The sequence below is a fragment of the Astatotilapia calliptera genome, chromosome 11 (assembly GCF_964374335.1).
Source record: "Astatotilapia calliptera chromosome 11, fAstCal68.1, whole genome shotgun sequence".
Classification (NCBI taxonomy): Eukaryota; Metazoa; Chordata; class Actinopteri; order Cichliformes; family Cichlidae; genus Astatotilapia; species Astatotilapia calliptera.
Genome location: NC_137432.1, coordinates 22561240 through 22587242, shown reverse-complemented (window position 1 = coordinate 22587242; position 26003 = coordinate 22561240). Strand labels below are relative to the sequence as shown.

At 40.8% G+C, this 26003-nt stretch overlaps 2 protein-coding genes and 1 non-coding gene across 9 annotated transcripts; all 3 read left to right on the top strand.

The window, feature by feature from the left end:
- Nucleotides 1-2164: 2164 nt before the first annotated feature.
- Nucleotides 2165-3142, top strand: LOC113031619 (uncharacterized). The gene is made up of 2 exons (XR_013912245.1): nt 2165-2798; nt 2946-3142. It is a non-coding gene; the product is annotated as an uncharacterized LOC113031619 (transcript).
- A 420-nt stretch (nt 3143-3562) lies between these two features.
- Nucleotides 3563-14085, top strand: pbxip1b (pre-B-cell leukemia homeobox interacting protein 1b). Of its 6 annotated transcripts, none has more exons than XM_026185405.2 (11): nt 3563-3713; nt 5455-5533; nt 6800-6875; nt 7741-7811; nt 8281-8674; nt 9431-9673; nt 9849-9872; nt 10450-10502; nt 10732-10845; nt 10995-11085; nt 11430-14085. In XM_026185405.2, exons 2-11 carry the CDS (start codon nt 5483-5485, stop codon nt 12971-12973), a joined length of 2661 nt encoding a protein of 886 aa, XP_026041190.1. In that variant the 5' UTR covers nt 3563-3713; nt 5455-5482; the 3' UTR covers nt 12974-14085. The 6 variants fall into 6 exon arrangements, with proteins under 6 accessions (XP_026041190.1, XP_026041189.1, XP_026041187.1 ...); XM_026185404.2 differs by having other exon boundaries at nt 11427-14085; XM_026185402.2 differs by having other exon boundaries at nt 10995-11229.
- Nucleotides 14086-18268: 4183 nt separating this feature from the next.
- On the top strand, nt 18269-25611 carry LOC113031456 (protein S100-A16). 2 transcript variants are annotated; one of them, XM_080308307.1, is made up of 4 exons: nt 18557-18689; nt 18849-18904; nt 24929-25050; nt 25161-25611. In XM_080308307.1, exons 3-4 carry the CDS (start codon nt 24931-24933, stop codon nt 25314-25316), a joined length of 276 nt encoding a protein of 91 aa, XP_080164433.1. In that variant the 5' UTR covers nt 18557-18689; nt 18849-18904; nt 24929-24930; the 3' UTR covers nt 25317-25611. The 2 variants fall into 2 exon arrangements, with proteins under 2 accessions (XP_026039329.2, XP_080164433.1); XM_026183544.2 differs by lacking the exon at nt 18849-18904 and having other exon boundaries at nt 18269-18689.
- Nucleotides 25612-26003: the final 392 nt, after the last annotated feature.

Sequence of the window (26003 nt, the reverse complement as noted above, 5' to 3'; positions counted from 1 at the left end):
AGGGCCACCCCCAACCCCAACTTCTCCTCTTTTAAGGACTTTTAAACCCCTGGAGGAAAGCCTGTATGCAAATCTAGGACTGCTATGCCAATGATCTTCATATACTGTATATTCCTTTTTTTCTTTTTTTTTTTCTGTGTTTCTGTTTATTATCTTGGCACTCATCAATCAAAGGACACCCTGAGTACGCAAGGATCAAATCAGCTGTATCCTCCCAATCCCTTTCTAAACGCAGACGTACACACCTTTTACACAACTGAGTCAGCACCACCTGTCATGCCAAAGAACATGAACTTGGTTGAAAAGGAAGCAGAAAAGGAAGCCATGAATATTAACAACTCCTATCGATCTTGTGCGTTTGCGGCATCGGAGCAACTGTGTGTAGAAAGAAATGCATTTCGAAACATGCCCGTTTTAGAGTGGAGAGGAACGATTGTGTGCATGGGGGGGCAATAAAGGAGATTTTTAAAAAATACATCAAAATCAACCACAACACAAAATTCAGTAAGTTTGGAGAAGCTTAGACGAGATATTATTGAGCATTTGGTTTACATTAAACACCTTAATATGCGTTTGCATCGACAATCTATGTGTTATATCTTTAAAGAATATCCTAATTGAAAAGAGCAGTTAGCGGGAGACCCCTTTGACAAGTGTTTAACAGTCTAAGCAATGAATTTCCTTCTGCAAAAACAATGCAAGTTATGTCATGGTAACTGGTTATGTAATTTTGATGTTTGTGTTTTATTGAATCGTTTGAGAGAATAATGAACGATTTCCAAACCTTTTATGTTCCGAGGTTAGACGGATATTGCTAACAATGAACTGTTCAGCCAAAGGTTGCTCCTCGGCGTGCTGTGTTCACAGATTTTCGAGGATCAGGAGGGAGAAGTTCACGTTATTGTTTACTGTTTTCCTCCTCCCTTCATGATGTAGTTGTTTTTGGTTTATATATCTATATATCTATATATAGATATATATATACCTTTTTGATCGTGCCTTGATTCTTCAATGCAGTCATGTCACTCCAATGCAGTCACCTTATGTACTTAATTCAAATGTAGTCAGCTACAGGAGAATCTTACAAAAAAAGTCTCAGTTTATCAACAACTTTGCAAAAATGACACTCCGGTAAACACACGCAAACAGATCTAGTGATGGCAATCTCCTCTGATGCACGTTCTCGCGTTCAGCTTACAGTCACAGATACTTGATGTCACCATCTGGGGGGGAGTGGGGGTCGGGGTGGTATGGGATCGGGGGTTTTTCCTGATCATCTGTAAATAACATAAATTTTTGACTGATAAGCTTAAGTGATGGATTATTGTTTCCATTTTTGTATATTTAATGACTTCTTTGATAAATAACACAGAGCCAGAAACCACAGCACAGAGGTCGCTCATGTAGAATTTGAACACGTCGAAGAGACCGAAGCCAAAATTTAAAAATTTGAGAAGGGATTTTTTTTTCAGCCTAAACCTTAACTATCTGTTAGTCATTAGACTTTGAAGTGGGCTAACATGTTGTAGATCATGTATGCACACACATACCCGAGTGACCGCCGGTTCAGTCTGCATGTTCAGCTTTATGCAGGTCAGAAATAGGAAAACGGCAGAGAAGTTCTGCCATTACTGTGCTGGAACAGACTCACTTGATGCTCTTTATCGTTAGTGAACTGGTTCTGTGTTATTATTGTGCATCACAGTAGCCTTTGTTGCATGAAAATCCTTTCAGAAAATTAGTTGTTTATTGTTGGTGATGGTGGTAGTGTTGATGATGCTGTTGTACTTTTTGGTTTGTGTTTTTAAAAAGCCAAAGGTTCCTTTTGAAATAGTGTGCACAGATAATGATTTTTATTACTTTATGTTTCTGTTTTAATACTCTTTGTCTTGTTTTGTTTTTAGGGAAATGTGTCTGTTTACACCTGTATTGGAAAAATATAGATTGCATATATAAATACATATATCACTTATCTGGCTTTGTGAGTTTGGCTTTTGCTGTGCCTCCCTCTGTGTACATCAAAAAAGTTCAGCAGAGACTGAAACAAAGCACACACTACGAGAAAATATGAGCGTTTGTTGTACGCTGACCCGAACAAAGAGTGTGGTGTCGTGGCGAATGTGTTGGAGCTACTGGAACTCTCTTGTTTGTGGCTGGAACAGCAGGGGCTTATTCAGGGGGGCATCATACGACACATGGGAACTGAGTACAGCAAAGGTAAACAAGGTCTTTAATCAGTCAGCGGGCGTTTGAAACTAGAGGACAGTCCAGAAAATGCCAGATGTGGGTGGAGAGCGCTTGCAGTTTGTATAGGAGGTTATAAGTAGAGGAGTGAACAGTGCCGGGAATACGGAGCAGAGCTCAGCTGTTGCATGGGTCTCATCTGACTCCATTTGTCACAGCTCATCTTCCAGTTCTTCTCATCGACTGCCCTCCTCGTTGCATTTGTCTGGTCCCTCTGCACAGCCATGCACCCCCAGCGTCCTCTTCCCCAGGCCATGCCTTCCGCCTCTCTGGGACAGCACCTGCGGGACATGGCCATGGCCCTGGGACGAGGCAAGAACTTCCTGGGAGGAAACTTTGCCTACAGTTTTATCCAGTCGGTTAAAGAATGCCTCTATTTCCTCCTCTGCTGCTGGTGCATCAAAGAGATCCTGGACTGACAGACTGAGAGAAAAGGGTACATCAAGTGGTAGAGCACAGATTTTTCCTTGTTTCTCCACTGGGTCCTGTATTGTAATTTCAACCAGCTTTTATTTCATCAGAAATGGGAGTGTTATATGGTAAAGCCTTGGCAGGTATGACTTGTTTTGAATGACTGTTATGTATAAACTACATGCTTTAATTTATAGTGTTTAATAAATCTATCAATAATAATTTCAAAATCATAAAACCACTCAACCCTTTAACATTTTTTTGCTTTTTGTTTTTCGGTGTCTCTATAGGAAGGGAGGTCTTTTGGGGTTCGAGGAAGCTTGCCAGCAGGTTTCAAGATGATACAGACTTTATATCCGGACTGGGTTAGAGTTTTCTGAATTGTACCCTGATGATCTGAGATTCCCAGGACTGTGGCTCACCTGATGTTCACTGTACAACACAAAGTGGTGTGGCAATAAATAAAGGAACTCATAAACAGAAAAAATTATTACCTACATGTCTGAATTTTTGCTTCTTTTCTTTTGGTCATTTGATGATTAGGTAATTCTGCACAGACACCTTTAAAGGGAGAAAAATGCTTTGATCTTAAGTGTTAGTAATATAGCTTCTATGAAACAGTTTTAGCTTGCATCTAATGTGACTCTTGGTATTTCTTAAGTGAGTGTGCAAAAGAGCATTATTATTATCGCTAAACTGGAGGCTCTATTTATGATGGAAACCATCAACTCAAGCCTGTCTAATGTCAGGGTAGCAGTAGCAGTAACCTGTAGTATTAATTTTACATTAATTCAGCCTCCATCACTTACATATTTATACATATATACATGTCAATCAACTTAGAAGCTTTCCAGCCGAAGTGAAGCGACAACGATATCTTATTGGATGAGCGAGAGGCGGGACTAGAGCAAACGCGTTTTGTGATTGGGCGAGAAGAGCATGGCTCAGTAAGTTCTGGAGGCACGTTATAAGTTGTCAAGTTTGATGGGAAGAATCAAAGAAGTCCTAGCTTGCGTCTGTGGCGTCCTCTGAAGTCTAAAGTAAAGTGACAGACCACGGTAAGACCCACCTGTATTTTTGGTTGTATTACAAGATAACGACGTCTTTTCTAGTGTCGTTTCTTCTCCCTCTGTGTCGCAAACGTTCACGTTTTCCTGGTTGCTCGGCAGACGTCGTTGAAGTGGAAACGTTTTTTTAAGGACTAATCTCAACAACTTTCGGCTTGTGAAGCCTTTAGTAGCCTACTAACAGCGGCCCTCACCTCATGTGAGAAGTGATATTCCTGAGTTTAACCAGATGTTGTTGTCTTCTTTAAGGCCGTGTGACATTTCCTGTCGCAGGTTATGAACTTCTTCCAACTAACCCCGACCCTTTTTGCATAGTGATAAGAGCGGTCTGCTTTTAGCGGTGATGCTGTGTGGAGCTGGCTTTAGCTCGCAGCCCAGCGTTGGCTGTCCTCATGGAAAGTCTTGTAGTTTATCTCTTGACCTTTTTTGGTAATTTTTCCATGCAGAGGCAAAGACGCTGCAAAAAAGAAAAAGAAAAAAGATTAACAGTCTAGTCTCTGGAAGATATCACACACATGCAGATTAATGTCTGAAGAGATAAACTGAGATTAGACGCATGCACTGTGAAAGTATGATCTTGCACCGACTCCTACGGCTAGATCTTAAATTAAATGCTATTCGTACCGATCAGTGAATAAGATCAGAACAGGATGTTATTTTTTTTCTCCCTCCCTTGTGTTGCATGTAAAATAATCCTTTTTAAAACTGTCCTTAGAATACATTTCTGCCTCTATTTTATTCCCCATGGCCATCTCCTGCATGCTCCCTCTGTCTGTCTCTAGTCAATCTCATGGTAGCTATATTTAGCTGGCATCTATTTAAACCATTCCACTATATCCTCCACAATGCTCCTTGGGCCCCAGGCTAGATTCAGTAGGCTTCTCTTGGGAGGCACTCGATTAGGAGACCTAAATAGCAGAGCTGGGAGAGAATTGAATTTGGGGAGTGAAGTGTGTCATTACCCAGACAGTGTGGTATTAACTTAAGTGCTTCGTTCTTTCAGAATTCATACAAAACTAGACTGGATGCATATAAATATGTCTCGCTGTTATGCTACCTTGTGTAATTTGAAAGGAAAAGCTTTATAAAAATCGAATACCTGACACTTCCACCTAACAAGGGGGTGACACTGAAGTGGTTACATGGGAGATGATTTTCTCAACTACTGTGGTGGCAGCTAAGATGAATGATTTTACTGTAAAATAAGTGATTCCAAAGCAGTGGGCAGATAGTGTACACCACAAATGTGCTCATTTGTAGACCTCTGTTTAAGAGACCAGTACCTTTGAAATGGACAGCCCATTGTAGTGCCGGGCTTAGTTACCCATGTCTCTGCCAAAACATTTCCCAGCTAGTCAAAAGCCAGGCTGGCCAAAAGGCTCATAGCACACATAAACTACTAATGAAGAACTGAATGCTCCCAGGGAATTAGACTTCCTGCTCACATACAAAATGCACACACTCGCACAAAGACCTCAGTAACACATTACAGTCAGACCTTTATTGGCAAAATGGGTGAGGCTGAGTAGTAGAGGCTTGTATTCAAATCGGGTAAACAATGAGCGTAAATTTCTTAAAGCTGCAGTCCTCATGTTGTTACTGTAATTGTAAGCTAGTGGCACATTGTTAGTTGTCTCTTCTGTAAGTCAAACTGTAAAATATGCATGGCTTTGATTCAGGGTGTACGTATATACGCTCTTCACATTGTTCTCTATGTTGTTCTTTGTTGCAGGAGAGACACGCAAAGTCTCTTGGGGGCCATGTCTGGCACTGGGAGTGCTAATAACAGCTGGACCATCCTAACTCCTGAGGTATCATCGCTCTGTATAGAGCACTGGAATACACAGGCTTTAAGCAAAATGCTTTATTAAAAAAACAAAATTACTGGTCTCAGTTTATTTTCTTTTGGTTACCTAAATATGAAGTTTGGTTTCTGTACTAAGTCTGTCTTGAGCTTTCTGATTTGACTAGTATTCAGGAAGGCAAACTATTATAAGATCTTCTCATTTGTGAGCCTGTTAAAGAGGGTGATGCTCAGTCACTCATTATTGTTATTATTCCAGTAACGAGATAGATAGATAGATAGATAGATAGATAGAAGAAAGAATCTTGTTTTATCTTTAAAAGTTGTGGGTTATGTTGCCATATTTTCTCAGTAAGGACTCGTCCATAACTACAAATAACACATGTTGTGGGAAATTTAGTTATGCTTCATAAGTCTGAAAGAAAAAAATACATTGTAATATTAGATTTTTAATTCACTAAATATCAAAATTGGTGTTGAAAATGAAACACCTGTGAGGTTTCTTTGATTTTCAAGTGGTCTTAAAATTTTTTCAAGCTTTCTGAAGCTCTTTCAGACGCTGGCTGCTTTTTCACTCATTTTCAGTCCAGTTTTTGTAATTTAATGATTTTCTTTTTTTGATTATTTGTTAAGCCACTTAACACTTAATCATTATTGCATCAACAACATGATTTCCAGAGAGCTATTAGGGGAAAAATTTGGCAGATCTTGACATGGTGTGCAGTGTATCCTGACACAGGACCTGAAAGCATCTCTTTCTTCACTTGATCACTGAAGCCTCATCAGAAATGGCCTCAGTGAAAGGGTAGCTGTCAAGAGGCCATTCTTAAGAGATGGAAACGCAGAGAAAAGGTCGAGATATGCTGGATTACACAAGAACTGGACTGAAACTTATGGCAGCAAGTCTTATGGAGTGATAAATCCAAATGTAAAATTTTATGGGTCTCATCAAAACAGCAGTAATCCCAAACACACTGATGGTGCAGTAAAGGCATATTTGCATAGAAAAACAGTGGAACACTCAGCTATGAATTGGCCTCCACAGAGTCCAGACTTCAACATTTTTAAAGCAGCGTGGTATCATGTGGACAGAGAACAAAACAAAAGGCAGCCAACACCCAAAGAAGAGCTTTGAATGTCCTTCAAGAAGACTGCTTTTTGGTTTTATATAATGTGTGTTTGTACATTGCAGTAAATGACTGCACCCTGATGGGTGGCTTAATATTTTGCACAGCATTGGATTGTTCTCTGACTGGGTGTTTGTCTTTCTTAGGAAACTGCTGCTGAAACCCTGAAGCCTGTGATAATGGGGACGGAGTACCATGGAGAAAGCCATACAACTGCACCAGGTGCCTTCACATCCATTCCTTTTCTCAATCGCATATCCACATTAGGATCGGAGTATACCTGAAAATACTAACTTTTGTAGCAAGTGCATTTACCAAGTTTGGCAAACTGAATGTGCTTTCTCTGCTTTACAGGCAGTTTGTAAAGTGATTGCTTTGCACTCATTTGATGCTTTCCATGAGATGTGGATAAAGTTGTGAGTCTGGATTGACAAAGAGAATGACATTTGGCTGGCTTTCTTGTATTTTTCCTTGGAAATGTTTTGTTCTACCGCTAATGTCTTTTGAGGAGTGTTTGCATATTTAAAATGCAAAATTATACTTTTTTTTTTTTTTTTTTTTAACCTTTATTTCTGTTGATTGTGTGCAGAAATAAAGGTAAGTAAGGTTCCAAAGATGCATACATGCAAACATGGGTATTTACACACACATGTCAGTTGATTAATGCGAGCTGCTCTGCCTTGCACACAGAAAACATAAAGTGTGTGTTTCACTACATCAGTGTGTAGAGGTTCTTTAAATGATGGTTTGGGTTTAACGTATAAATTCAATTTTTACAAGAGTGTCTCAAAAATAGTTTTACTGGCTTGATGTAATATTCTGCAGTTAGTGCATTAGAGCTTTGAGCCTTCCAGCTATTATTGCAAAGTTATTACCTAAGCAATCAGAAACGACTGTAATCAAAGAAAACAACTGGTAAAGTAGAAAAAAATACACCTCATCACCACTGCTTTTCACCCTGCCTGTGCATACTGGGGGCAGGTGTTGGTGTCACGAGTAGGAATTGCTCCACTTCAAAGAGTCAGGATTGAAAAATGTTGAACTGCTGGCCTAAATGGCTCCCCTCCTGTGTCTGTGTTTGATCCAGGTTCTGGGGACAACAACCAGCCTGCAAATGGTGCAAAGTCTGCAGAAGGGCTCCCTGTGGAGAACTACCTAGTAAGGCAGCAATACATGCAATGTTCTGTTCTGTAACAGTACCATTTGTCACGCGGCTTTGCTGAATGTGTAGCCTTGATTGGCCAAAGAAAGCATTCTCCTCTCCCACGTTTTAATTTTCTAATAATCCCGGGGCTTGAATGATTGCTTATTTTTGAATGCTCAAAGAATAAATACTAAACCTATTTATAGTGTAGTGAGACTGGTTGATTCTAATTGGACAGAATTTGCCTTTTTTTTTTTTTTCCAAGTAGCAGCGTTATCCTTCTCATTTGTTCCTCAGATTTGGAAAGTGACTCATTTCAGCTGTAGCTTAGAGACGGCGTTCTTCATGCTAAAGATAACACAACAATATTTCTGTTTTAAATAACATTTAAACCTTTAAGACCAAAGTTGGCTTTTAACCAAAAGTGCCAAACTATAAGAAGTGCAAAAACTTTTTTTATAATGACCTTATTCTTATATCCAGGTACCAAAAGAAAAAACAGCAGAGCTAAGTGGAGGCTTGAGTGCAGATCAGCCCACCTCTGTGCCCACTTCTGTCACGGATAACCCCATTCCTTCCTCTTTGGAAGTCTCCAGCAACTTGAACCATGGCAGTGATGAAGTCAGCCAGGCAGGAGGCCTACCTGAGGGCCCGGCGCAGAGCAGCTCTGACCCCGATTCATACTCTGACTCCTACACTCATGTAGCTCCTTCCCCTGATGAGCCCCCACTCTTACCGTTGAGCACAGAGACTCTTGGAGGTGCAGAGTGTGTGCAGATGGAAGGAACGCAGCATCTGCGAAATGAGGAGGAGCTAAAACAAGAAGGGGAGGAGTCAGATGCGTATCTAAAGACAACTGACTTGGGAAAAGAAACAGGTATGAACAGGGCGAAAGTCGGGTCATTATTACTTTAATATTAGAAAAACTTTATTATGTGTATGTCACTGTATACATGGCATGCAGCCTTTCTCTTCTGCTATTGGAGACTAAGCCACATGTTCTATTTGTGTTTGAAGTGTATTTGCTGGAACACCTGGTTATGGACTTTTTCAGTATCTGGGCCAGGAGGTTGTCTGGAGAGGCTGTGTGTGGAGGGGAGCATGATGTGACAGAAACCTTTAGTTACATGACACCCTGCAGAAGTAAATTGGCTTCAGAGGGACAGGAACCACTTAAAATATTTTGCAGTGTAGTGGTTTTGGTTTGTGTCACTTTTTACTGCTGCACCATCAAATGATTGGTCTTCTTTTACTCTGTTCTGCACTTTTTTTTTTTTTTTCTTCTTACAATTTGTGTTTAAAAAGTAAAGTTCAGCATTAGTGATGTCTTTACAGAGCCAGTTATATCATTGCTCTTTTCTTTCAAAGCCAGACTGATTTGTTGAGTTTAAATATAAGAAAGTGGAGCAAATTAACCAGCATACCCTGCTTAGCTGGAGTGCTATCTTATATCAGCTATATAAAAGCAAGAAATATCTGTACTGCAACTTTGTGCTTAAAATAATTACGCTGCTGGGGGTTGAAATTTCTGATTGCATATTGTTGTGGTGTTTTCAGTTTATATTTGAGGTGTTCCTGTAACTTAATTATTGGTAGAACTACACCTTAATACTGTTTTCTTTCACCCCTCCAGACCCCCATGCAGATTCAGAAGTGAGTCAGGAGAGAACCGAGAAGGCTGGTGAGGAGGGAGAGTCAGAGGTGAGGAAGAGAAGGTCCCTTTTAGCATCTCTGGAGCAGATTGGGAGAAGAGAAGAGGAAGAGGAAGTGGACGAATTTCAGCTCCCCCAGCGAGAAGACGACAGCGGGTTTTCTGTGAACAAGTGCATCCTAGGTGCTCTCATTCTGTTAGGCCTTGGCACCATTTTTTTCTCAGGTAGGCATGTTACAAAGGTTAACGTTTCTTTCTTTCTTTCTAATTAGATTTTTTTGGGAAGCTCTTTGCCTGTTTTAAAATTATATTTTAAAGGTAAAAGCTTAAAAGAATAGAAAGTAACTAACACTGGATTAGATGAAGGATGCTCCGAGACTGAGGTGTATTATACATGCAGGTATCTTCATGGATCTGGATGAGGGTAGGTTCTTTCTGTGTGTATGTGTGGGTCACTGATTTAATTAAGTCTTTGTTGGCCACAGCATGTTTGCATGTGTGAGGATGCATGCAGGAAAAAGCCTTTGCATGTAATACTTTGCAGAAAAAAAGCTTTCAAAGTTCTTTATGCTGTTAAATGTGGGGTTTTGTCCTGATACTTGGTGTAGGTGTTATCAAAAGGCAACCTTGTTGCTTTGAAGGGACCAAGAATGACAGTAAATATTAGCTTTAGAAGCCTGTAAGCTCAGTTTGTCACCTGATTTTGACGTACAGTTTGAAAAGCAAAGGCGTGAGAATGAGGTAAAGGTGAAAACAGGATTCATGAGGACTTCACCAAGGAATCCATCCTTTTTTTTTTTTTTTTTTTTTTTCTCTATTGCATTTACAAATGCATTTGTAATGAAGTGTATTATGAATGCTTCTTTTCTGCTCAGCTAAATTTCATTTTACTGTCAGAAACCTTAAGCATGTTGTTTCTGGGTAATTGCACATAGTTTGTTTGTTTTTTGCATGCTATTTTTAATTTATTACTCGCATTGAAACTAATATTTGCGTTGCAGAGAGCGACTATAGTACAAGGGATCTGAAAGATACAGAGCTACCAGGAAAACGGGTCAGTGTAATGTCTACTCTGTCTGTTTCTTCTAGTCTAACCTTTATTTACTGTATAATGAGTGGCAATTTAAAAAAAAAAAAAAAAAATTAATTTTACTGTACAGTGACTTGTTCTTGTTCTTTCCCGTTCCATTAACACCTTTTTCTTCTCCACTCCTCCACCTGGCAATAGTTATTTTGAGAAGACTTCTAATATCTTGCAGATGTGTAATTCTGTTTGTTGACAGGAGTGGCTTAACCCAGAGGCTCCTCAGTCCCCACTAGATGCTGACAATTCAGAGCTTTTAAACAAGCTAGCCAAAGGGAATGAGCAGATTTCTGTGCTCCAAGCCCAACTTCAGGTGTGACTCCATTCTGTCTCTCACCTCGTCTCCTCTGCGTGTGTACAGTAATGCACATTTGTATAAATACATGTGTGTCTGTGGATAAAGGTGTCAGTGAGTGTGTGGTATTCTCACAGGACCCTCTTTTTCTGTTCTTCTTTAAACAGACACAGAACGAGGAGCTAAAAGTAGCCCAGGGACATGCAGCAGAGGGAGCAAAGGAGCGGCTGAGGTGGGAGGCGGTGGAGAAGGAAAACAGTAGGTTGAAGACAGAGATGGCTTCTCTTCCTGTCCTTCAGAAAGAGAATGAGAGGATGAAGAAAGAGCTGGAGTCATTCCCGGCCCTACAGAAAGAACTAGAAACTCTGAGATCCACTGTGACAGAATTAAAAGTCTCCTCAGGTACAAAGGGAGCAAGGGAGGAAGAAGGGAGGGGATGTGGAGGAGAGTAGGAGTTATAGAAGGATGAGAGTTATAAGAAAGCTTGGGAGTAGATTAGTCATTTAGTGATTTGCTTTCTTCTCTCTGTTTTTGAAACGCAATGCACACTTGTATCTTTTTTTTCTTTTTCTAACTTTGACTTTTTGTGGTTGCTCCAGCAGGCAGTCAGACAACTCAAGCCTCCATGAAGCTCGCTACATTGCCCCCACCTGGTCAGCCAGAGGACAGCAAGCAGGAAACGGCTGGATCCACAGGGAGACAGACAAAGCATCCACGGGATGACCCAAAGCAGAAAAAGAAAGATGTGAAGAGAGATCGTTATGACTTGGGCGAGCAGAAAGAGGGAAAAGAGAGAAAAAAATCTGTAGGGATGGAAGGAGAGAAAAAGGGCCGTAAAGATGGCAGTAAAAAAGAATGGAAGAAGGAAAAACATGAGCAAGGAATGTCTGACAGGGAGAATGATAAGGAAGGTAGACTGAAGAGGCATAGTGAAGGGGAAAAACAGTGGAAGGAGAAAGACTGGAAGAAAGAGAAGACTAGCAGAGGTGATGAAGGAAAGCCATGGAAAGATGGGGAAGGAAAAAGAGAGCGGACAGAAAAGAGGGAGAAAAAAGAATGGAATGAAGATGTCGATAGGAAAAGACCAAAGCATGAGAAAGTGAATGAGGGAAAACAATTGGGAGGTAAGGAGGAGAACAAGCACTGGAAGGAAGGAAAGGATCGTGGGGGGAGACAGAAAGAACAAAAGGAATGGAAGAAGCTGAAAGATGGCTTCAAAGAAAGTGGCAAAGTGCAGTGGGAAGATAAAGAGTGGAAGGAGAAAGGAGAGAGAGAGTGGAGAAGAGGCACTGAGAGGGATGATAAAAATGACAAACTTCAGGGTAAAGTAGGGAAAGAAAAGGATGAAAGGAAACGGTGGGAAGGCAGTAAAAATCACGGCAAAGACGGATCGAGGGAAGATGACAGGAAGCGATGGAATGAACATGAGCGGAAGAGTCAAAATGGGAAACACGATAAGGAATGGAAGAGCAAGGACAAGAAGTGGGAACAGTCGAAACGGGAGCAATCGAAAGAGAGAGACGGGAGGAAGGAGAAGAAGCATAATGAAGACTGGAAAAAAGACAAATTGCAATTCCAGAAAAGCAAAGATGTATACAAGGTTAAAAATAATCATGGCAAAAAGGAAGAACATCAATACGGAGACCAAAAGCAGCCTCATACACACCGCAAACCCTCCATGGGGCAGCCTGAGTACTGGGTCCAGCAGAGAGAGCGTCTCCAGCACAGTCCTAAACCTTCACAGGAGTGCGACTCATTGGAGTCCTGTGCAAAGGCTGAGCGGCTGCTCCCTGTCCACTTACCCGAGTTTGAGGCCATCCTCCAAACCTATCTAGCTAAGGCAGAGCAGGCAGGTGTTGATGATTCCAAAAGAGAGGAGCTCAAAAAGCTGGCCACGCAGTTTTTTAAGGATGGCGTTTTTGTTCATGATCAGATGAGCTTTCAAGATTTTGTTGAAGATTTGAGCGATATTTTAGAAGACATGGTGGAAGAGGACGAGGATGGGGAACAAGATAGCGCTATAGAGGATGAAATGGAGGAGTTTGAGAGAGAAGTCATGAGAAAGTTTTCATTGCGAGGAGGTGGAGAGAAAGAGGAGAGAATCAAAGGGGACTGGAGAAAGGAGAGCGGACAAGGACGTGGCTGATGAAATGATAGAATTGATGGATCTGTCAAAAGTGGCTAAAAGGAGTCAGAGCGAGCGAGGGTTTACTCAAAGGGAACATTTCTTATTGGACCACAAAGGCTTAAAGTATACATTTATCAACCTGTCATGCTTTTTGCAGGACGACCTTTTGTGTTTTACCTCCATCTGCTGTCCACTTGTGGGGTTTTTTTTGTTTTGTTTGTTTGTTTGTTTTTGAGTGCTCATATGCAAACACTTAATGCACTGTTACATAGGAAGGGCTTGAACGTACATCGTGTGTGTGAAGTGCTGAGTCTGATATTTTAAGAATCTGCATCATACATCTTAGATGGTGACAGACAAATATTGCTAGCCTAAAACAGTCCCACTAAATGTATGAACATTTACTTACAGCTGTTTATTTGGGACCGACCACCTGCAGCTACTGTGAATGTCCGTTAGTGTGAAAGTCATTGCTATTCACAATTCTCTTACACTGTTGCTCTCAATAAGATTTCTAAAAGATGCTGCACAGTCTTATTCAAACACCACACTTTCACTATTTTCTGCAAGCGGCACTGTGCACTTTTAAAATCTGCTTATTCGCTGATCATGGCTGATTTTGTTAATTAAGCATGGACTGCTGAACGACTTGAGCGAGGGTCTGTAGTCATGACACTTGTGTTTGTACATACATTATGCTTGTGTTTAGGAACTTGCTTAAATCTACAAATGTCTAATTAACTTATTTTATAGGTGAAATCTAGAGAATTGATGGGCACATGAGATTTTGACATGTTGAGCATGTTTATTGCTGTTCAGGTGTGGAGCTTGTGCAGATGTCCTTAAGTTATTGCTTTGTGATGACTGTAACATTTGTTTGTGGTTGGTGACGGTACTTAAGACATTTGTTTTCAAAAATACTTTCTTTATCTCTTTACGTGTGGATAAACTTATGAAATGTAGCAGATTTAAAGGCCTTCAGCACCATAGAGATTGTTTTGTTTTTTTTCTTCAAAGGTTGCCACACAGCGTGTGGTAGCACAGAGAACTTTAAATGTCATTACAGTTGTGTTTTCCCATGTTCTTGGCATTAAAAAATAATAAATGTAATTCCTCTCTGTGATGAATAATACTTGACTCTGTCTTCCTTTAACTCACCTGTTTAGTCTTTAAGAATACTTCCTGAAGTGTATGCTCGCTGTAACAAGTTCTCCATAGTGATGACAGATAAGCCACGGGCTCTTGCCACACACTGTATTTTTTTTCTACACTATTTACAGACTCAAACAGCTCCGACACTTTGCCCCAGCTGCAGCGCCACTGCCTTTTCAGTGCATTTCATTCGTGCGTCACTCCTCTGGGCCCACACAGACTATAAAGGAGGGATCATGATTAGTAGCTGTGTGCCAGCCTGCTCCACCTCTTTGTTCAAGCCATTAAACCACACCACATTGCCAAACTCATCTTATTAGATGCATTGAGCTCGGGGTGCCTTTGTTGCTGTGCCACACTGATACAGACAATTCTACAAGGTTGAGAACAAGAAGTTGTTTCTTAGTGAACATTTATCCTAATGTAGTCTGTCTGTACATCAACTGTTTCATTAACTTTGCTTCAGCAAATAGCAGCCTTTATACCTGCTTATTTTAAATTAATCTTAAATAGAGAAGAAATTAGGATATATATATATTTTTAATCTATTGTCCCTTCCTATTGTGTACATCCATCCATCCATCCATTTTTCTTAACTTTATCCAGCTGAGTCATCTCCTTGTCTGATATACACATTTCTTCCTTTGTCTTCAGCCAACAGTAGCATAGTTTCCGGTGGCATGCTCTTGGCCAACAGCACCAGAGGCGATCGTTAGTAGCCCGAGCTGCACCCAATCTGCTATGGAAATCTCATTCTTGATGATATTTGATTTGGCAAAGAATGCCCTTCCTGACACAACCCTCCCAATTTATCCTGGCTTGGGACTGGCACTAGGAGCAAACTGGAATGCACCACCACGAGCACCCTCACCCCATGTCTAGGTTTGGAATAAGTCAGAGGAGCTGGAGAGAATCTGTGCAGGCTCAGCATGGGGCCCAAAATAGCTGTGGATTTAAACACAGGACCTTCTTACTGTGAGGCCAACCACTGCATAACTACTGCATAAATGAATTAAGCTGTGAAATTTCATGTCCTAAGGGTCAAAGGTCGGCTTCACCACTACATGTCAATTTTCTAGAGAACATGTTTCAGGACAGTCTTTTACAAAATAACAGGCTGTGAACGTATTTACTTAAATTTGGTCAGAAACTGAACTGGTGACACTAATCTACTGAATTCACTTCATTTAATAATAAATGTGGACACATGTGGGCCTAAATTGATTGGTTGGGAATGGCCTACAACCCCAAGGCAGTAATTTAAGTTTATATTTAGCTTGAAACCTTTAGGCCTATGATGTTTGCCTCAAGGCCAAATGCTGGTGTTGTAGACTTAAGTAGCAATTTAGAACTTTAAGACATGTCCTCAGACAGAGATACACCTGCAGCTACAGTCCCAGGATATCAATCTTAAAACAACTAGAAGCATTGGCCCACTGTAAGCACCGATGCTTTTATAAGACTGTGTGTAGGGAAGCAATTTCCAGCCCCCTCACTAAGCCATTTATTTTGAGTTAGTTGCCACACTCTCCTTCCCCAATGACAGCCAAGGGAATGGAAGGAGGAGAACTAAATACTGCTTTTTCAAGTATAAGGGGATAAAGATGTGTGTGTCTGGGTGTGTGCGTCATACAGCAGAGAAACAAAAACTAGAAGAGGGGATATTTGGATGATAAAGCCGATGTGCTTGTTAGTGCTAACTGCCTCCCTAATATGCCAATTGTGCACATCCTGTCAGAGCTTTAGAGTTTAAAAAAAAAATTTTATGAGGTAAAACCCAAGTGCCTCATTCTCATCCTCATTCAAAAGTTTCCATATACAGACAGTATAATTATATACCTGATGTACTGCTCTACTTTTTGCTCTCCACAGCATTCTGCCCACATTTTCATACTCACAAGAAGCAAAGGAAATAAACTGTCTGTGCACTGGGATGACCCGCAAAAATGATTAAAAATAGTTCACAGGCAGCGCAGAATGTTAATGTTAACCTCGCTTAACTTCACTTCTCAGTCTTGTGGTGGTTTTCCTGAATGAGATGATGCATCTAGTAATCCATCCTTCTTCAAAGATTGGCTACAAGCTGTGTGTGCATCTGAAAACACAGCTGTGTCATGGAAAAACATTTGTGGTTTCTTTGGAAATATGGTTTACACTTTTAACAATTCCAATGATTTATCTACTTAATCCGTCAACAGCAGGGTACAAAAGGAGAAGAAAGACGTTTGTACTTACCAAATACCTACACACACACAGCTGGTGAGTTTCCACTGTCTTTTATTCCAAATCAATGTTAGAATTCTGTTGAACTTCAGTATATGCTTTTAAAAGAGTCGACCATTAAAGGCCTGTGCTGGCAGGGATGGTTCCTCTGACACGCTGAGCAGAGATGAGTTTTACAGACTGGTGTCATCAGAGCTCCTTAACTTCGTCAAGGTAAAATCAGTGCACAGTAGTTTCATTTGTACCTCTTATTCATTGATCTAATAGTCACAGCAGGTTGGTGGCTTTACTTAAGTATCTATTACATTTTCTATTTCTATAGATGCCTGTTTTCTTTTTTGCATTGACTATTGGTTCTGTACTTACAGACAGTTTATATGCGGATTTAGGCTGCAGGCTACTAACTGTTAGCACTTATTGTACGCTGACTACGCTGAAAAAAAGACCAGATGCAACACAAAGTACCATACTTAGATATCAGTTTGAAGACCCGCAGTTTCATTATTAAAGTATAATCAGGGAGACTCAATTTACTCAAACTGAGTTTTGTTTCTCACGAAATTAATCATAAGGGGGAAGCTGATGTTATTAAGCGTTAGTCATCATCTATGTGAGCTCTCATCAACAGTTGCAGTCTTACTGGAGTTTTGAGTCATTTAACAGCTCTCCTGCCTGTGATCTTGACCATGAATGAGCAGTTGCATCATCTCATATTGGGACAGGATATTACTCTCCATTTAATGTTTCACACTAAATGTCCCCCCCCTCAAAAAAAAAAGTATTGCGTTGTTGAGACTGTCTTGTCTGTGCTCTACATGTTCGAAGGATAAAGGTCTGCTTTACCCACAGTGTGGAAAATTCCACATGCTTCTTCTTGTTTGAATAGTTGTAATAATCGCAATGACCACTAGATGGGGACAGAGTCAATAGAGTTCTGTGCCAAACCACTTCTGCTGATGAAGCATGATTTTTTTTTAACTCGTTTGCATGCCAGTGTGTTCTGCTTGCCTCTGATCTCTCGCTCCATACACATGACCAGTGTTAACCGAATTTTTTGCATTATCCACGGACTGAGACGGTTCTTTTTTAATATTGGATACATGTGATTTCCTGTTTTCCTGCAGAAAGCTGATGACCCTGCTGCCATTGACCAACTTATGAGCTCATTGGACAAGAACAATGATGGAGAGCTCAACTTCTTGGAATTCTGGCAGCTGATTGGGCAACTTGCGAGCAAGCATGGGAGGTTTAGCCAATAAGAGTGTCCTCGGATACTCTTTCTTTCGCAGTTCTGTGTGTTACTGTGTCGCCTGTGTGCCATGTAGTTAAAAAAAACGGGATTTCAGCCAGATGAAAAACTCCCTAAAGCCCGTTTCAGTTTCACAGTCATGTGTTTTTAGTCAATACTTTGTGTTTCATTTCCACCTCCCATGTTTCAAGAGGCTCTCAGGTAGATTCAGTCACTTCACTTTTACATAACACTACACGGTTTCGGTAGTTTTAGAACAAATCCCAGCCCGCAGCGAAAACACACATGCTTTAAGCCCGGCGTGCTCACAGTCCTATGATGAAACTGCAGAATAGGAATGTAGTGTGTTACAGCCGCGTGTGTGTGTGCGTGTGTGTGCGTGCGTGCGCATTCCTGGCTTCCTAATTCCTGGAAATCATCATCTCCCCTCCGGACGCCAACAGAGGTGGTGTTTAGGGAAAAATCTGAATAAAATGTAACAGGATAGTTCTGTGTTCTCTGCTGTCCAGTCTTTCATTCGTTACTTTGTATGTGTGTGTGTGTGTGTGTGTGTGGGGGGGGGGGGGGGGGTCTTCTTTTTTGCTACATAACTCCATCTTTCCACTCTTTGAACCACTTTCAGGGTGTGGCTTGACTGCATCTGTCTGTTCGTAAGACTTTGAACACACACGCGCTTAAAACATGCGCGCGCTCTTGTCCCTACTTGTTGAGAGAAACTGTGTTGTGCCAGAAAAAAAGTACAATATAATATAATACATGTATATATTTAAAAAAATAGCAAAGATGCGGGTGTGAGTATAAAACAGAAGCAGAAAGGCCGCAAGTTTTTTGTAATCAAAAACGCTTTTTTAGACTCTTTTGTGGAACAACGGAAATCTTTGTTAAGAAAATATTGCTGCGTTGCTCAAGCTGCGCCTCTTTCCACATTCCTCCTCTCCCAGGCACACGCCCTAAAACTGTGAAAAAAACTGGCTTGAGTCAGAAGTTAAATCACGGAAAAGATATGTGTAGCTGCTTAATCTAGAGGAAGCCTTGCGAGGAGGATCTGAAAGAAAGAAGCAGAGCATTTGCTGAGACAGTTTATATAGGCTTTTGTTCTCGCTCTCAAAGGTGAGTGCTTTTTTCTCTCTCCATTACGAGTTCTCTTCATTAATAAATTCAGCTGTTTCTTTTTTAAATTGCGAGTTCAAACCTTTCTACTCAACACAAAAAATTTAAAACTTGAACTTATTTTCTGCACCGTGTCATCAATTTTCTATTACTTGCCAGCCTCTCTATTGTCATTACCCAGCTTGGTGGCCACAGGGATCGGGTTCATCTTCTTGGTAATGTAACCCCAATCCCTTTACACTTACACAGAAACCGGAGTCTCGAGTCGCGTTTACTTATTTATCTGCTGTGTGTCACTCCTGCCTGTGGTCACTCTACAAATTGTGAGGATTAGTTAGGGCTAAATGTAAATGTGCGACGTGGGCAAGCCCCTAACATCTCCGTTACGCGCGGCGCTTACTAGTTTTGGCGTGTGCGCCGAGGCTGTTATCGCCCCGTTAGTCAGTCATAATGTGACCGTTGTAACGACAGTCAGATTTGGCTCTCATCACTGTGAATTATTAACGTTATGATAAGACTCCGGTAGTGAGACTCGAATGGCTTCGACCCGGTGTAGTTAATGAAGCAGAGGAGAAATAGCGACCTGGGCGATGACAGGTATGCTCACGGGGGAAGTGAGTCAGTCACACCTAGTGCAAACAACACGACCAGGGTGGAGCTGGTCACCCACAAGGATCAATGGTTGCTCACGTCCGTTGCCATCGCAGAAGAAGACGGAAAAAAAAAGAGAGATCCGTTTGGTCTGAGATGGGAAGCATGCTCAAACTTTCTCGGTTTTCGCGTTCTCAGTTTGCCTTCTTTAGTGGAGTAGTGAGGGGTGGGTTAGATGGACTTACTGAGTTAAAACTGGTTTGCACATGACAAGTCTCATCTAGTTTCAGCGCTCATTACCTCACATTACCTCACATTACCTCCCTCTCTTTTGCTAGGTCTGCTCAATATTCATGTTATTCCGTTAATTCAGGAGTTCATGTAGCTACAGTGTGTATGCAGCCCATTAAGGGAGCTTAATGGGCTGCATGTTATAATACACCGGTGATATAAAAAATAACTGTCATTATTAATTTATTTAATATTTATTGTTTAAAACTTGAATTCTTCTTTTTTTTTCTTTTGTGAGTGCTGGATGATTTTGTAACTTTAGGCTTCTAAAGATGTTTAAAACAGGAAAAATCTAGCTCTTCTCTTCTCTTACTGGTAATAATCCATGATGCTCACAAGCACATTAGCAGCTGCTGAACCACTCTGTGTAAAATGCAAAAAAAAATGTCATTAAAAAAAACCCCTCATACCAACAATATGAAAAGTATATTCCTGTTCAAATGTCTGTATCAGATGTTTCAATTTCCATTTAATCATTACACTTGCAACTGACAAATCACTAGAAAACACATTGCTTCTGTTTGACAACTAACTGCCTTCTCTCTAATCACCATCTCCACACTCAGAGTTGGAATGTGTATGCACTAAGAGCTTGTACAAGAGCCACGATTGTCGTCATTACACGCTCCCTGCCCTTATCAGACAAATACGGCCCTGCCACATGTTCCTTTCTACTCATTTTGGATTTTTGTGGCCCTGATGTCTCCGGTTCATACTGGAGCCTTCTTGGTTTTCTGCTCATCTTGTTACATTCAGGAGAGATGCTAATGGATTGTGGCCTGTCGAGCATTTTGATATATGGCCTGTAAACAGCCTGCTCCCAAGCTGTTTGACTTGTGGAGGATGTTAGGAAGGTGTTAAGACAATTATAGTAACGTATTAAATAATAATGAGCAGCAGGCTGATGACAGATGCTAACTTGAATGTTGAAAAGAGTTGTGTGTGTGTGTGTCAGTGTGTGCTGGCATGGCAGGGAGACATGAAACAAAATCCAGGGTTTGGGTGCCTGCTCTCATTCACCCAGTAATTAGGTTAATGCAACAGAAGTCCTAATTGGCATTGTCCTTCTTTAGATGAGTGTGTTTCTGCATATGTGTGTGTGCTTTTCCGTCTTTCTGTATGTCTATGTGTTCTCGTGTGGGCCAGAGTAGGTGAGTAGTGTGAGCGGTGAGGCATGACATCAGTGTCAGATGGGAGATTTACCAGCTTCTAAAGTTACCTCAGCAACATCACTCCAGGCACCAATGATTATTACCCATCCAGTGTCCACTGCTGCTTTGTGGTAGTTTCCAATACACACTGGAAATCCTGCAGCAAGACCTCGCCCCCACGCTGCTGAGATACTTATCAATGCTGCTCAAGTATCTTCAGCTTTCATTCAGGGCTTTTGTTTTCTGCAAGCCATTGCCTTGGAATTCTACTTTGTTGAGACAAGAGAAAACTTCATGGGAGTGACCTTAAAAGACCCCTGTGTTAGTCAAATTGTGCTTGGAAACATAATGTGCACATGCAACAGAAAATAACTGAAAATCTCCCTGATTAATCTGCATAGTAATTGTGTACTTCAGTCAAATTACTATGGTTATTTCTTTGTGTTGTTTTTTACATGTTATTTTTTGTTAGTTGTTTATTTGTTAGAGGTACAGGGCTCTGACGTGGCCCCAGATCTTTTTTTTTTTTTTTTTTTTACCACAATTACTTGTAATCCTTTGCAGCTGGGAGCAGTTCCTGCCTTTTCTTGGTGCGTTGCATTTTAAATAAAAAGCATGCACCACCAGCTCATTTGAGAATATATATGCATATATATAAATATATGTATATATATCATCTCTGTGTCACACATGAAACCACAGACATTTTCACAGCAGATATTTGTCACAGTGGGGAAAGCACCAGTGTTCCTAATAATGGCACGGCTATGTTGAAATGTCTCAGAAAACCCTGACAGTGTGACAGTGAGCCGGGACTCTGTAACTGCAGTGTCTAAATGTTATTTTATCATCATTAATTACAGTATTTTAAATAGTTGTTTTTATTATTGTGCCTGCTTTTAAAAACAGACTAATGGAATTAATTAGTTGCATGCTTAAAATAGATCAGTAGAGTTTTGTTTTTTAGCTTTCTGTCATATTTCCAGTGTGTGCTGTGTTGATGTTGCTGTTTTTTTATTTATTAGAGCTACCGGATTTGGCATCCAGTGAGATTGTAAATGGTTTGCTTTTGGTTTGCTCAGTGAGTGCAGGATGTGACGTTGGCATTCAGGTTATCTGTTAGTGTTTGGCTCACTAGTTGGGTGACATATTTCAGTGCGTACTTGTGTTCCTACAGTGCGCGGTAGTGTGTGCTGCTGCAGTCGGGCATTAGGCAGTAATCTGATCTCGCAGCCTCCTGTTCGCTTTTGGGGATCAGATGTCCACCGTCAGAGATCACAGCTCCCATTGTGTTTACCTTTAGAGACTCCCCATCTCTTCAGCCTCCCCTCACTCCCTCTCTTTTGCTCTGTTTACCTCCACCAGCATCCAACCTGGGTCCCCTCATCGCTCCCCATTCCCCCTCTTCCCCTTCCGTGCTGACGTCAATTGTGTGTCTCACATTTTTGACACTTACATAAACCAATTTGAATGCACTTTCAAAATCCACTTGAACAATAATTTTCTAAAACTAAATATCAAACAAGGATTTTTTAAAAGGTATTTTAAGTGTTGTAGTTGAAAGAAGAAAAAAAAATTGTTATTCATTAAATTTTTTGTTTTTCTTTGTTTAATTGTTTGCCCCTTGTCATGAACATGGAGTCTTGCGTGATGACAGAATGATGTGATGAAATGATATTGGTTTCATTTCTGCTAAAAAAGTTCTTTTTATTTAACATTAAAACAGTTACGACTGAACACATAAACATTGTTTTTAAAAAAAAAAACTAAAAAAAAACCTCACATCGTTGAACTTTTTGATTAAAAAAGCAAGGCAAACGCTCAGAGGACGACATTCAGGCTTTTAAGGAGCCTGAGCTCAAGCAAGATGACAACAAGGCGGGGCTCTGAAGTTGTGGGAAAGGAAACATCAGCTCATCTACAGTGCACAGACCTTCACTGGTCTCAGCAGATTGAGGCAGCCTTCCTGCACGCTGTTTAACAGAAATCTCACATAATTTTCTCCTCTGATGTTGAAAAAGAATAATCTCATTTGTTACTTCAATGGACTGCCCAGTCTTGAAGAATATGTCTCAACTTATTAAATTAGCTATAATAAGGACTCGGTGTATCCGGATCCAAGTCATGGATTGGTCTGTTATTTATTTGTTGTAACAATGCTTCTTGGGAAATCTTATACCATTAAAGTCTGTTCATTTCCCCCTAAATAGTACCACATGGGTTGCGCCCATGAAAAAGTTGCCAAATCTTCTCTGCTAATGCCAAATAGCTTGTTCTGCTACTGACTCTTGTTTTGAACTTTTGGTACTCCAGTTCTGGCTATCAAGTGTCTAACTGTCTGTGATTAGCAGGCCTTGCTACAGCGGTCAACTGGTGTCTACTCCAAGCACGCCATGTTTGACTGATCTGAATTAGGCTTGTTCTATAGGACAACTTCAAGTGGGTGTTGCACAAAACCAATTTGCAGTATCATTTGGATTGTTCTTCAGTGCCATCTCCAAACTGAAGGCCAAGCTCCATCTAACAGGTTATATCAGAGTCAGGCCACGAAATAGACGTCCCAAGAAGGCTACTACATAAGAAGATCATTTCCTCACCCTATTAGCACTTAGGAACCAGAGGCAGCCTTTAACAGATTTGCAGTCAAGGTTTGCAGGACGGTATGGCCGAGGGGTCTCTACCCAGACAATCCAGAAAAGACAGCACACAGCCAGTCGCTGGTCTCATAGAACTGCCAGGAAGGCTGATATGACCATCCTTCATCACTGTAGGGTAGAGGAGGTGTGATTTTGTGAGGCAGCATCTCCCTCACTGGATAAACATGGATTGTCGTCGTTGGAGGCACTCGCAATACAAAGATATCAAGATGAGGTTTAGCAACTGACCTCTGTGCTCGAACGTGACAACACTCGCTCCCACAGAGCAGGGTTTATCAGCGACTATCTGAAGAATTTGGGTGTGGAGAGGATGGAAGAACCTGCCTGCAGCCCTGACCTCAACACCGTTAAACACTTGTGGGATCAGCTTGTGCGCGCTGTTTGGGCCATAGCGTCCAACACAACCACACTGGCTGACTTGTGACAATTGCTGGTTGAAGAATGAGATGCCATCCCAGACCAAGCTGGACCAAGTTTGTGAGCAGCATGAGGAGGAGGTGCCAGGCTGTCGTGGCTGTGTATGGTTCTTCCGTATGCTACTGAGGCCCCTGCTTGTTAAATGAATAAATTGTTAAATTTCCACATTACACATTGCTTGTCATGACCATGGGTCACTTAATCCCAGCTCAGGCTCCTCAGAAGCTGGTATGTCCTCTGAGCTCTCGCCTTCCCGCCCTAACTTCTCAACCTTGTCCACCTCGTCCGCTGACATCTGTAAGTCTGACTTCGCTTCTACAAGTATGAGTAAAGTCCTTCCTGCCTCACTTGGTCCTCTGGTTTCTGAATGGGACAAATGGTTAAAAATGGGAGTTAGTAAGTCTTGCTGCCCACTGCAAAGGACACTGAGTAAAAGGTTTGTTTTTAGGGGGTTAGAAAATACTGTACATTTCTGCAATCCCACTGATGTGAAGTTAAGAATCTGACATTGAAGAAACAATTCGATTTTTAGCAATATTATCATATTATCTGCAAAAAATATATGAATAAATGAATGATCACTTAAGTTCCCTTGTCCCTAGAAAACGTGGAAGCTGCACCATTTTGAAAAGAAAGCACATGTTATCTGTTTGTCAAACTATTGCAAATGTGGCGTCAGAAGAAATCCCAGGATTTCCTCTTCACTTCTGTTCTTCCCACAGAGGACAAGAGGGTCTTAGGGGGATTTTTTTTCTGTCTGGGTTTTGCCTTTTTAAAATCATCAGGTATTATAAATGACATGTTTGTCAATTTAAATACATCATAATATGCTTTATAATTTGGTTGTATGGAGTTAAAGGTCACATAGTTGTGCACAAGCCTTCCACAAACTCACAGCTGACATTACTCTTTTTCACAATCAGAACCAAACAAAGCATGAAATGCTCAATATGAAATAAGCGTCTCATCCACTCAATGCTCTGTTTAGTTTTTTGCATTATGATATTATTAAAGTTCACAGGAAAAGTATCTCATGGCACAGTGTTTGAGAGTCTGAGAGTCTTCTAAGATATGTCCTTATCTGTCCTAAATTCTCTTTTCTGCTTTGTCCTTGTCTCACTCTCTTATACAGATATGGAGTCCGCTATTAAGACGTTGGTGACCACGTTTGTTAAATCTTCCAGGGGGAAGGAGAACCTAGACAGCAAATCTTTCCAGAAACTGGTGGAGAAAAACCTCAGTGGTGTCATGGAAGTAAGTGTTTTGTGGTTGTCCGTCATGCTGCCAGTATATTAGAACATGAATTTAAAAGCAGTTGTAATCTCTAATCTCTTTAATATTTGTTTTATTGTTTTTAAACTCAGGATGCAAGCAACTCCTCTGCTGTTAAGGAGATGCAGAGGGGACTGGATGAAAACAGCGATGGAAAGGTCAGCTTCGAGGAATACCTTACCCTGATAGGTTACTTGGCTAACTCCATGAGTCAGCGCAAGACTGAAAGCAATCCAGATTCATCGTAGATGCTCTTGAAGTTGCAGTATTTGGAGAGGATCTGCATTCAGCCATGTTTTTTTCTTTTTGAGCTTATTAAATGTCTTTTTTTTTCATTTCCAAACATTCCAGCCACCATGTATACATCAGATCATAATGATTTTCTCTGAGATAGTTAACCGGCTATACTAGATCTTAATGTCTGTCCAAATGAACCTTTATGTAGTAACACTGTCACTGAAGGATTCTGAGCTGGTCTTTTTTATACCAATCCTACATTTTATACCAATGTTTTCAAAATAAAAGCTTTATATTAAAATTAAATTGTTTTTTTTTGGTCTGTGGTTGCTGCTGTTGCACATTTGTCAGTCTTTTAAGATTTCACCTTTGAACCTCCCTTTCTCATATACATTTCCTTTCTTTCTACATGTGCGGAAGTACTTTATAAGTGCAGTAGTTTCTCTGTCATGATTTGACACTAATTGAATCATGCCCGCTCCTTTCCAGCAGCACTTGCTAAATATAGCTGCGACATCCCTGACTAGTCAAACTCAGCACCCTTTAGATGTATCACTTATTGCAACCTGATCCTGATATACAGTCTACACTTTCTATTGTGCACCACCCTTCACTCAGCAACTCTATACATTCGGTGTATACGAATGTGCACACACACTCCGTGCTACCCCCCTTACTGGCACAGTATGATGCTCCAA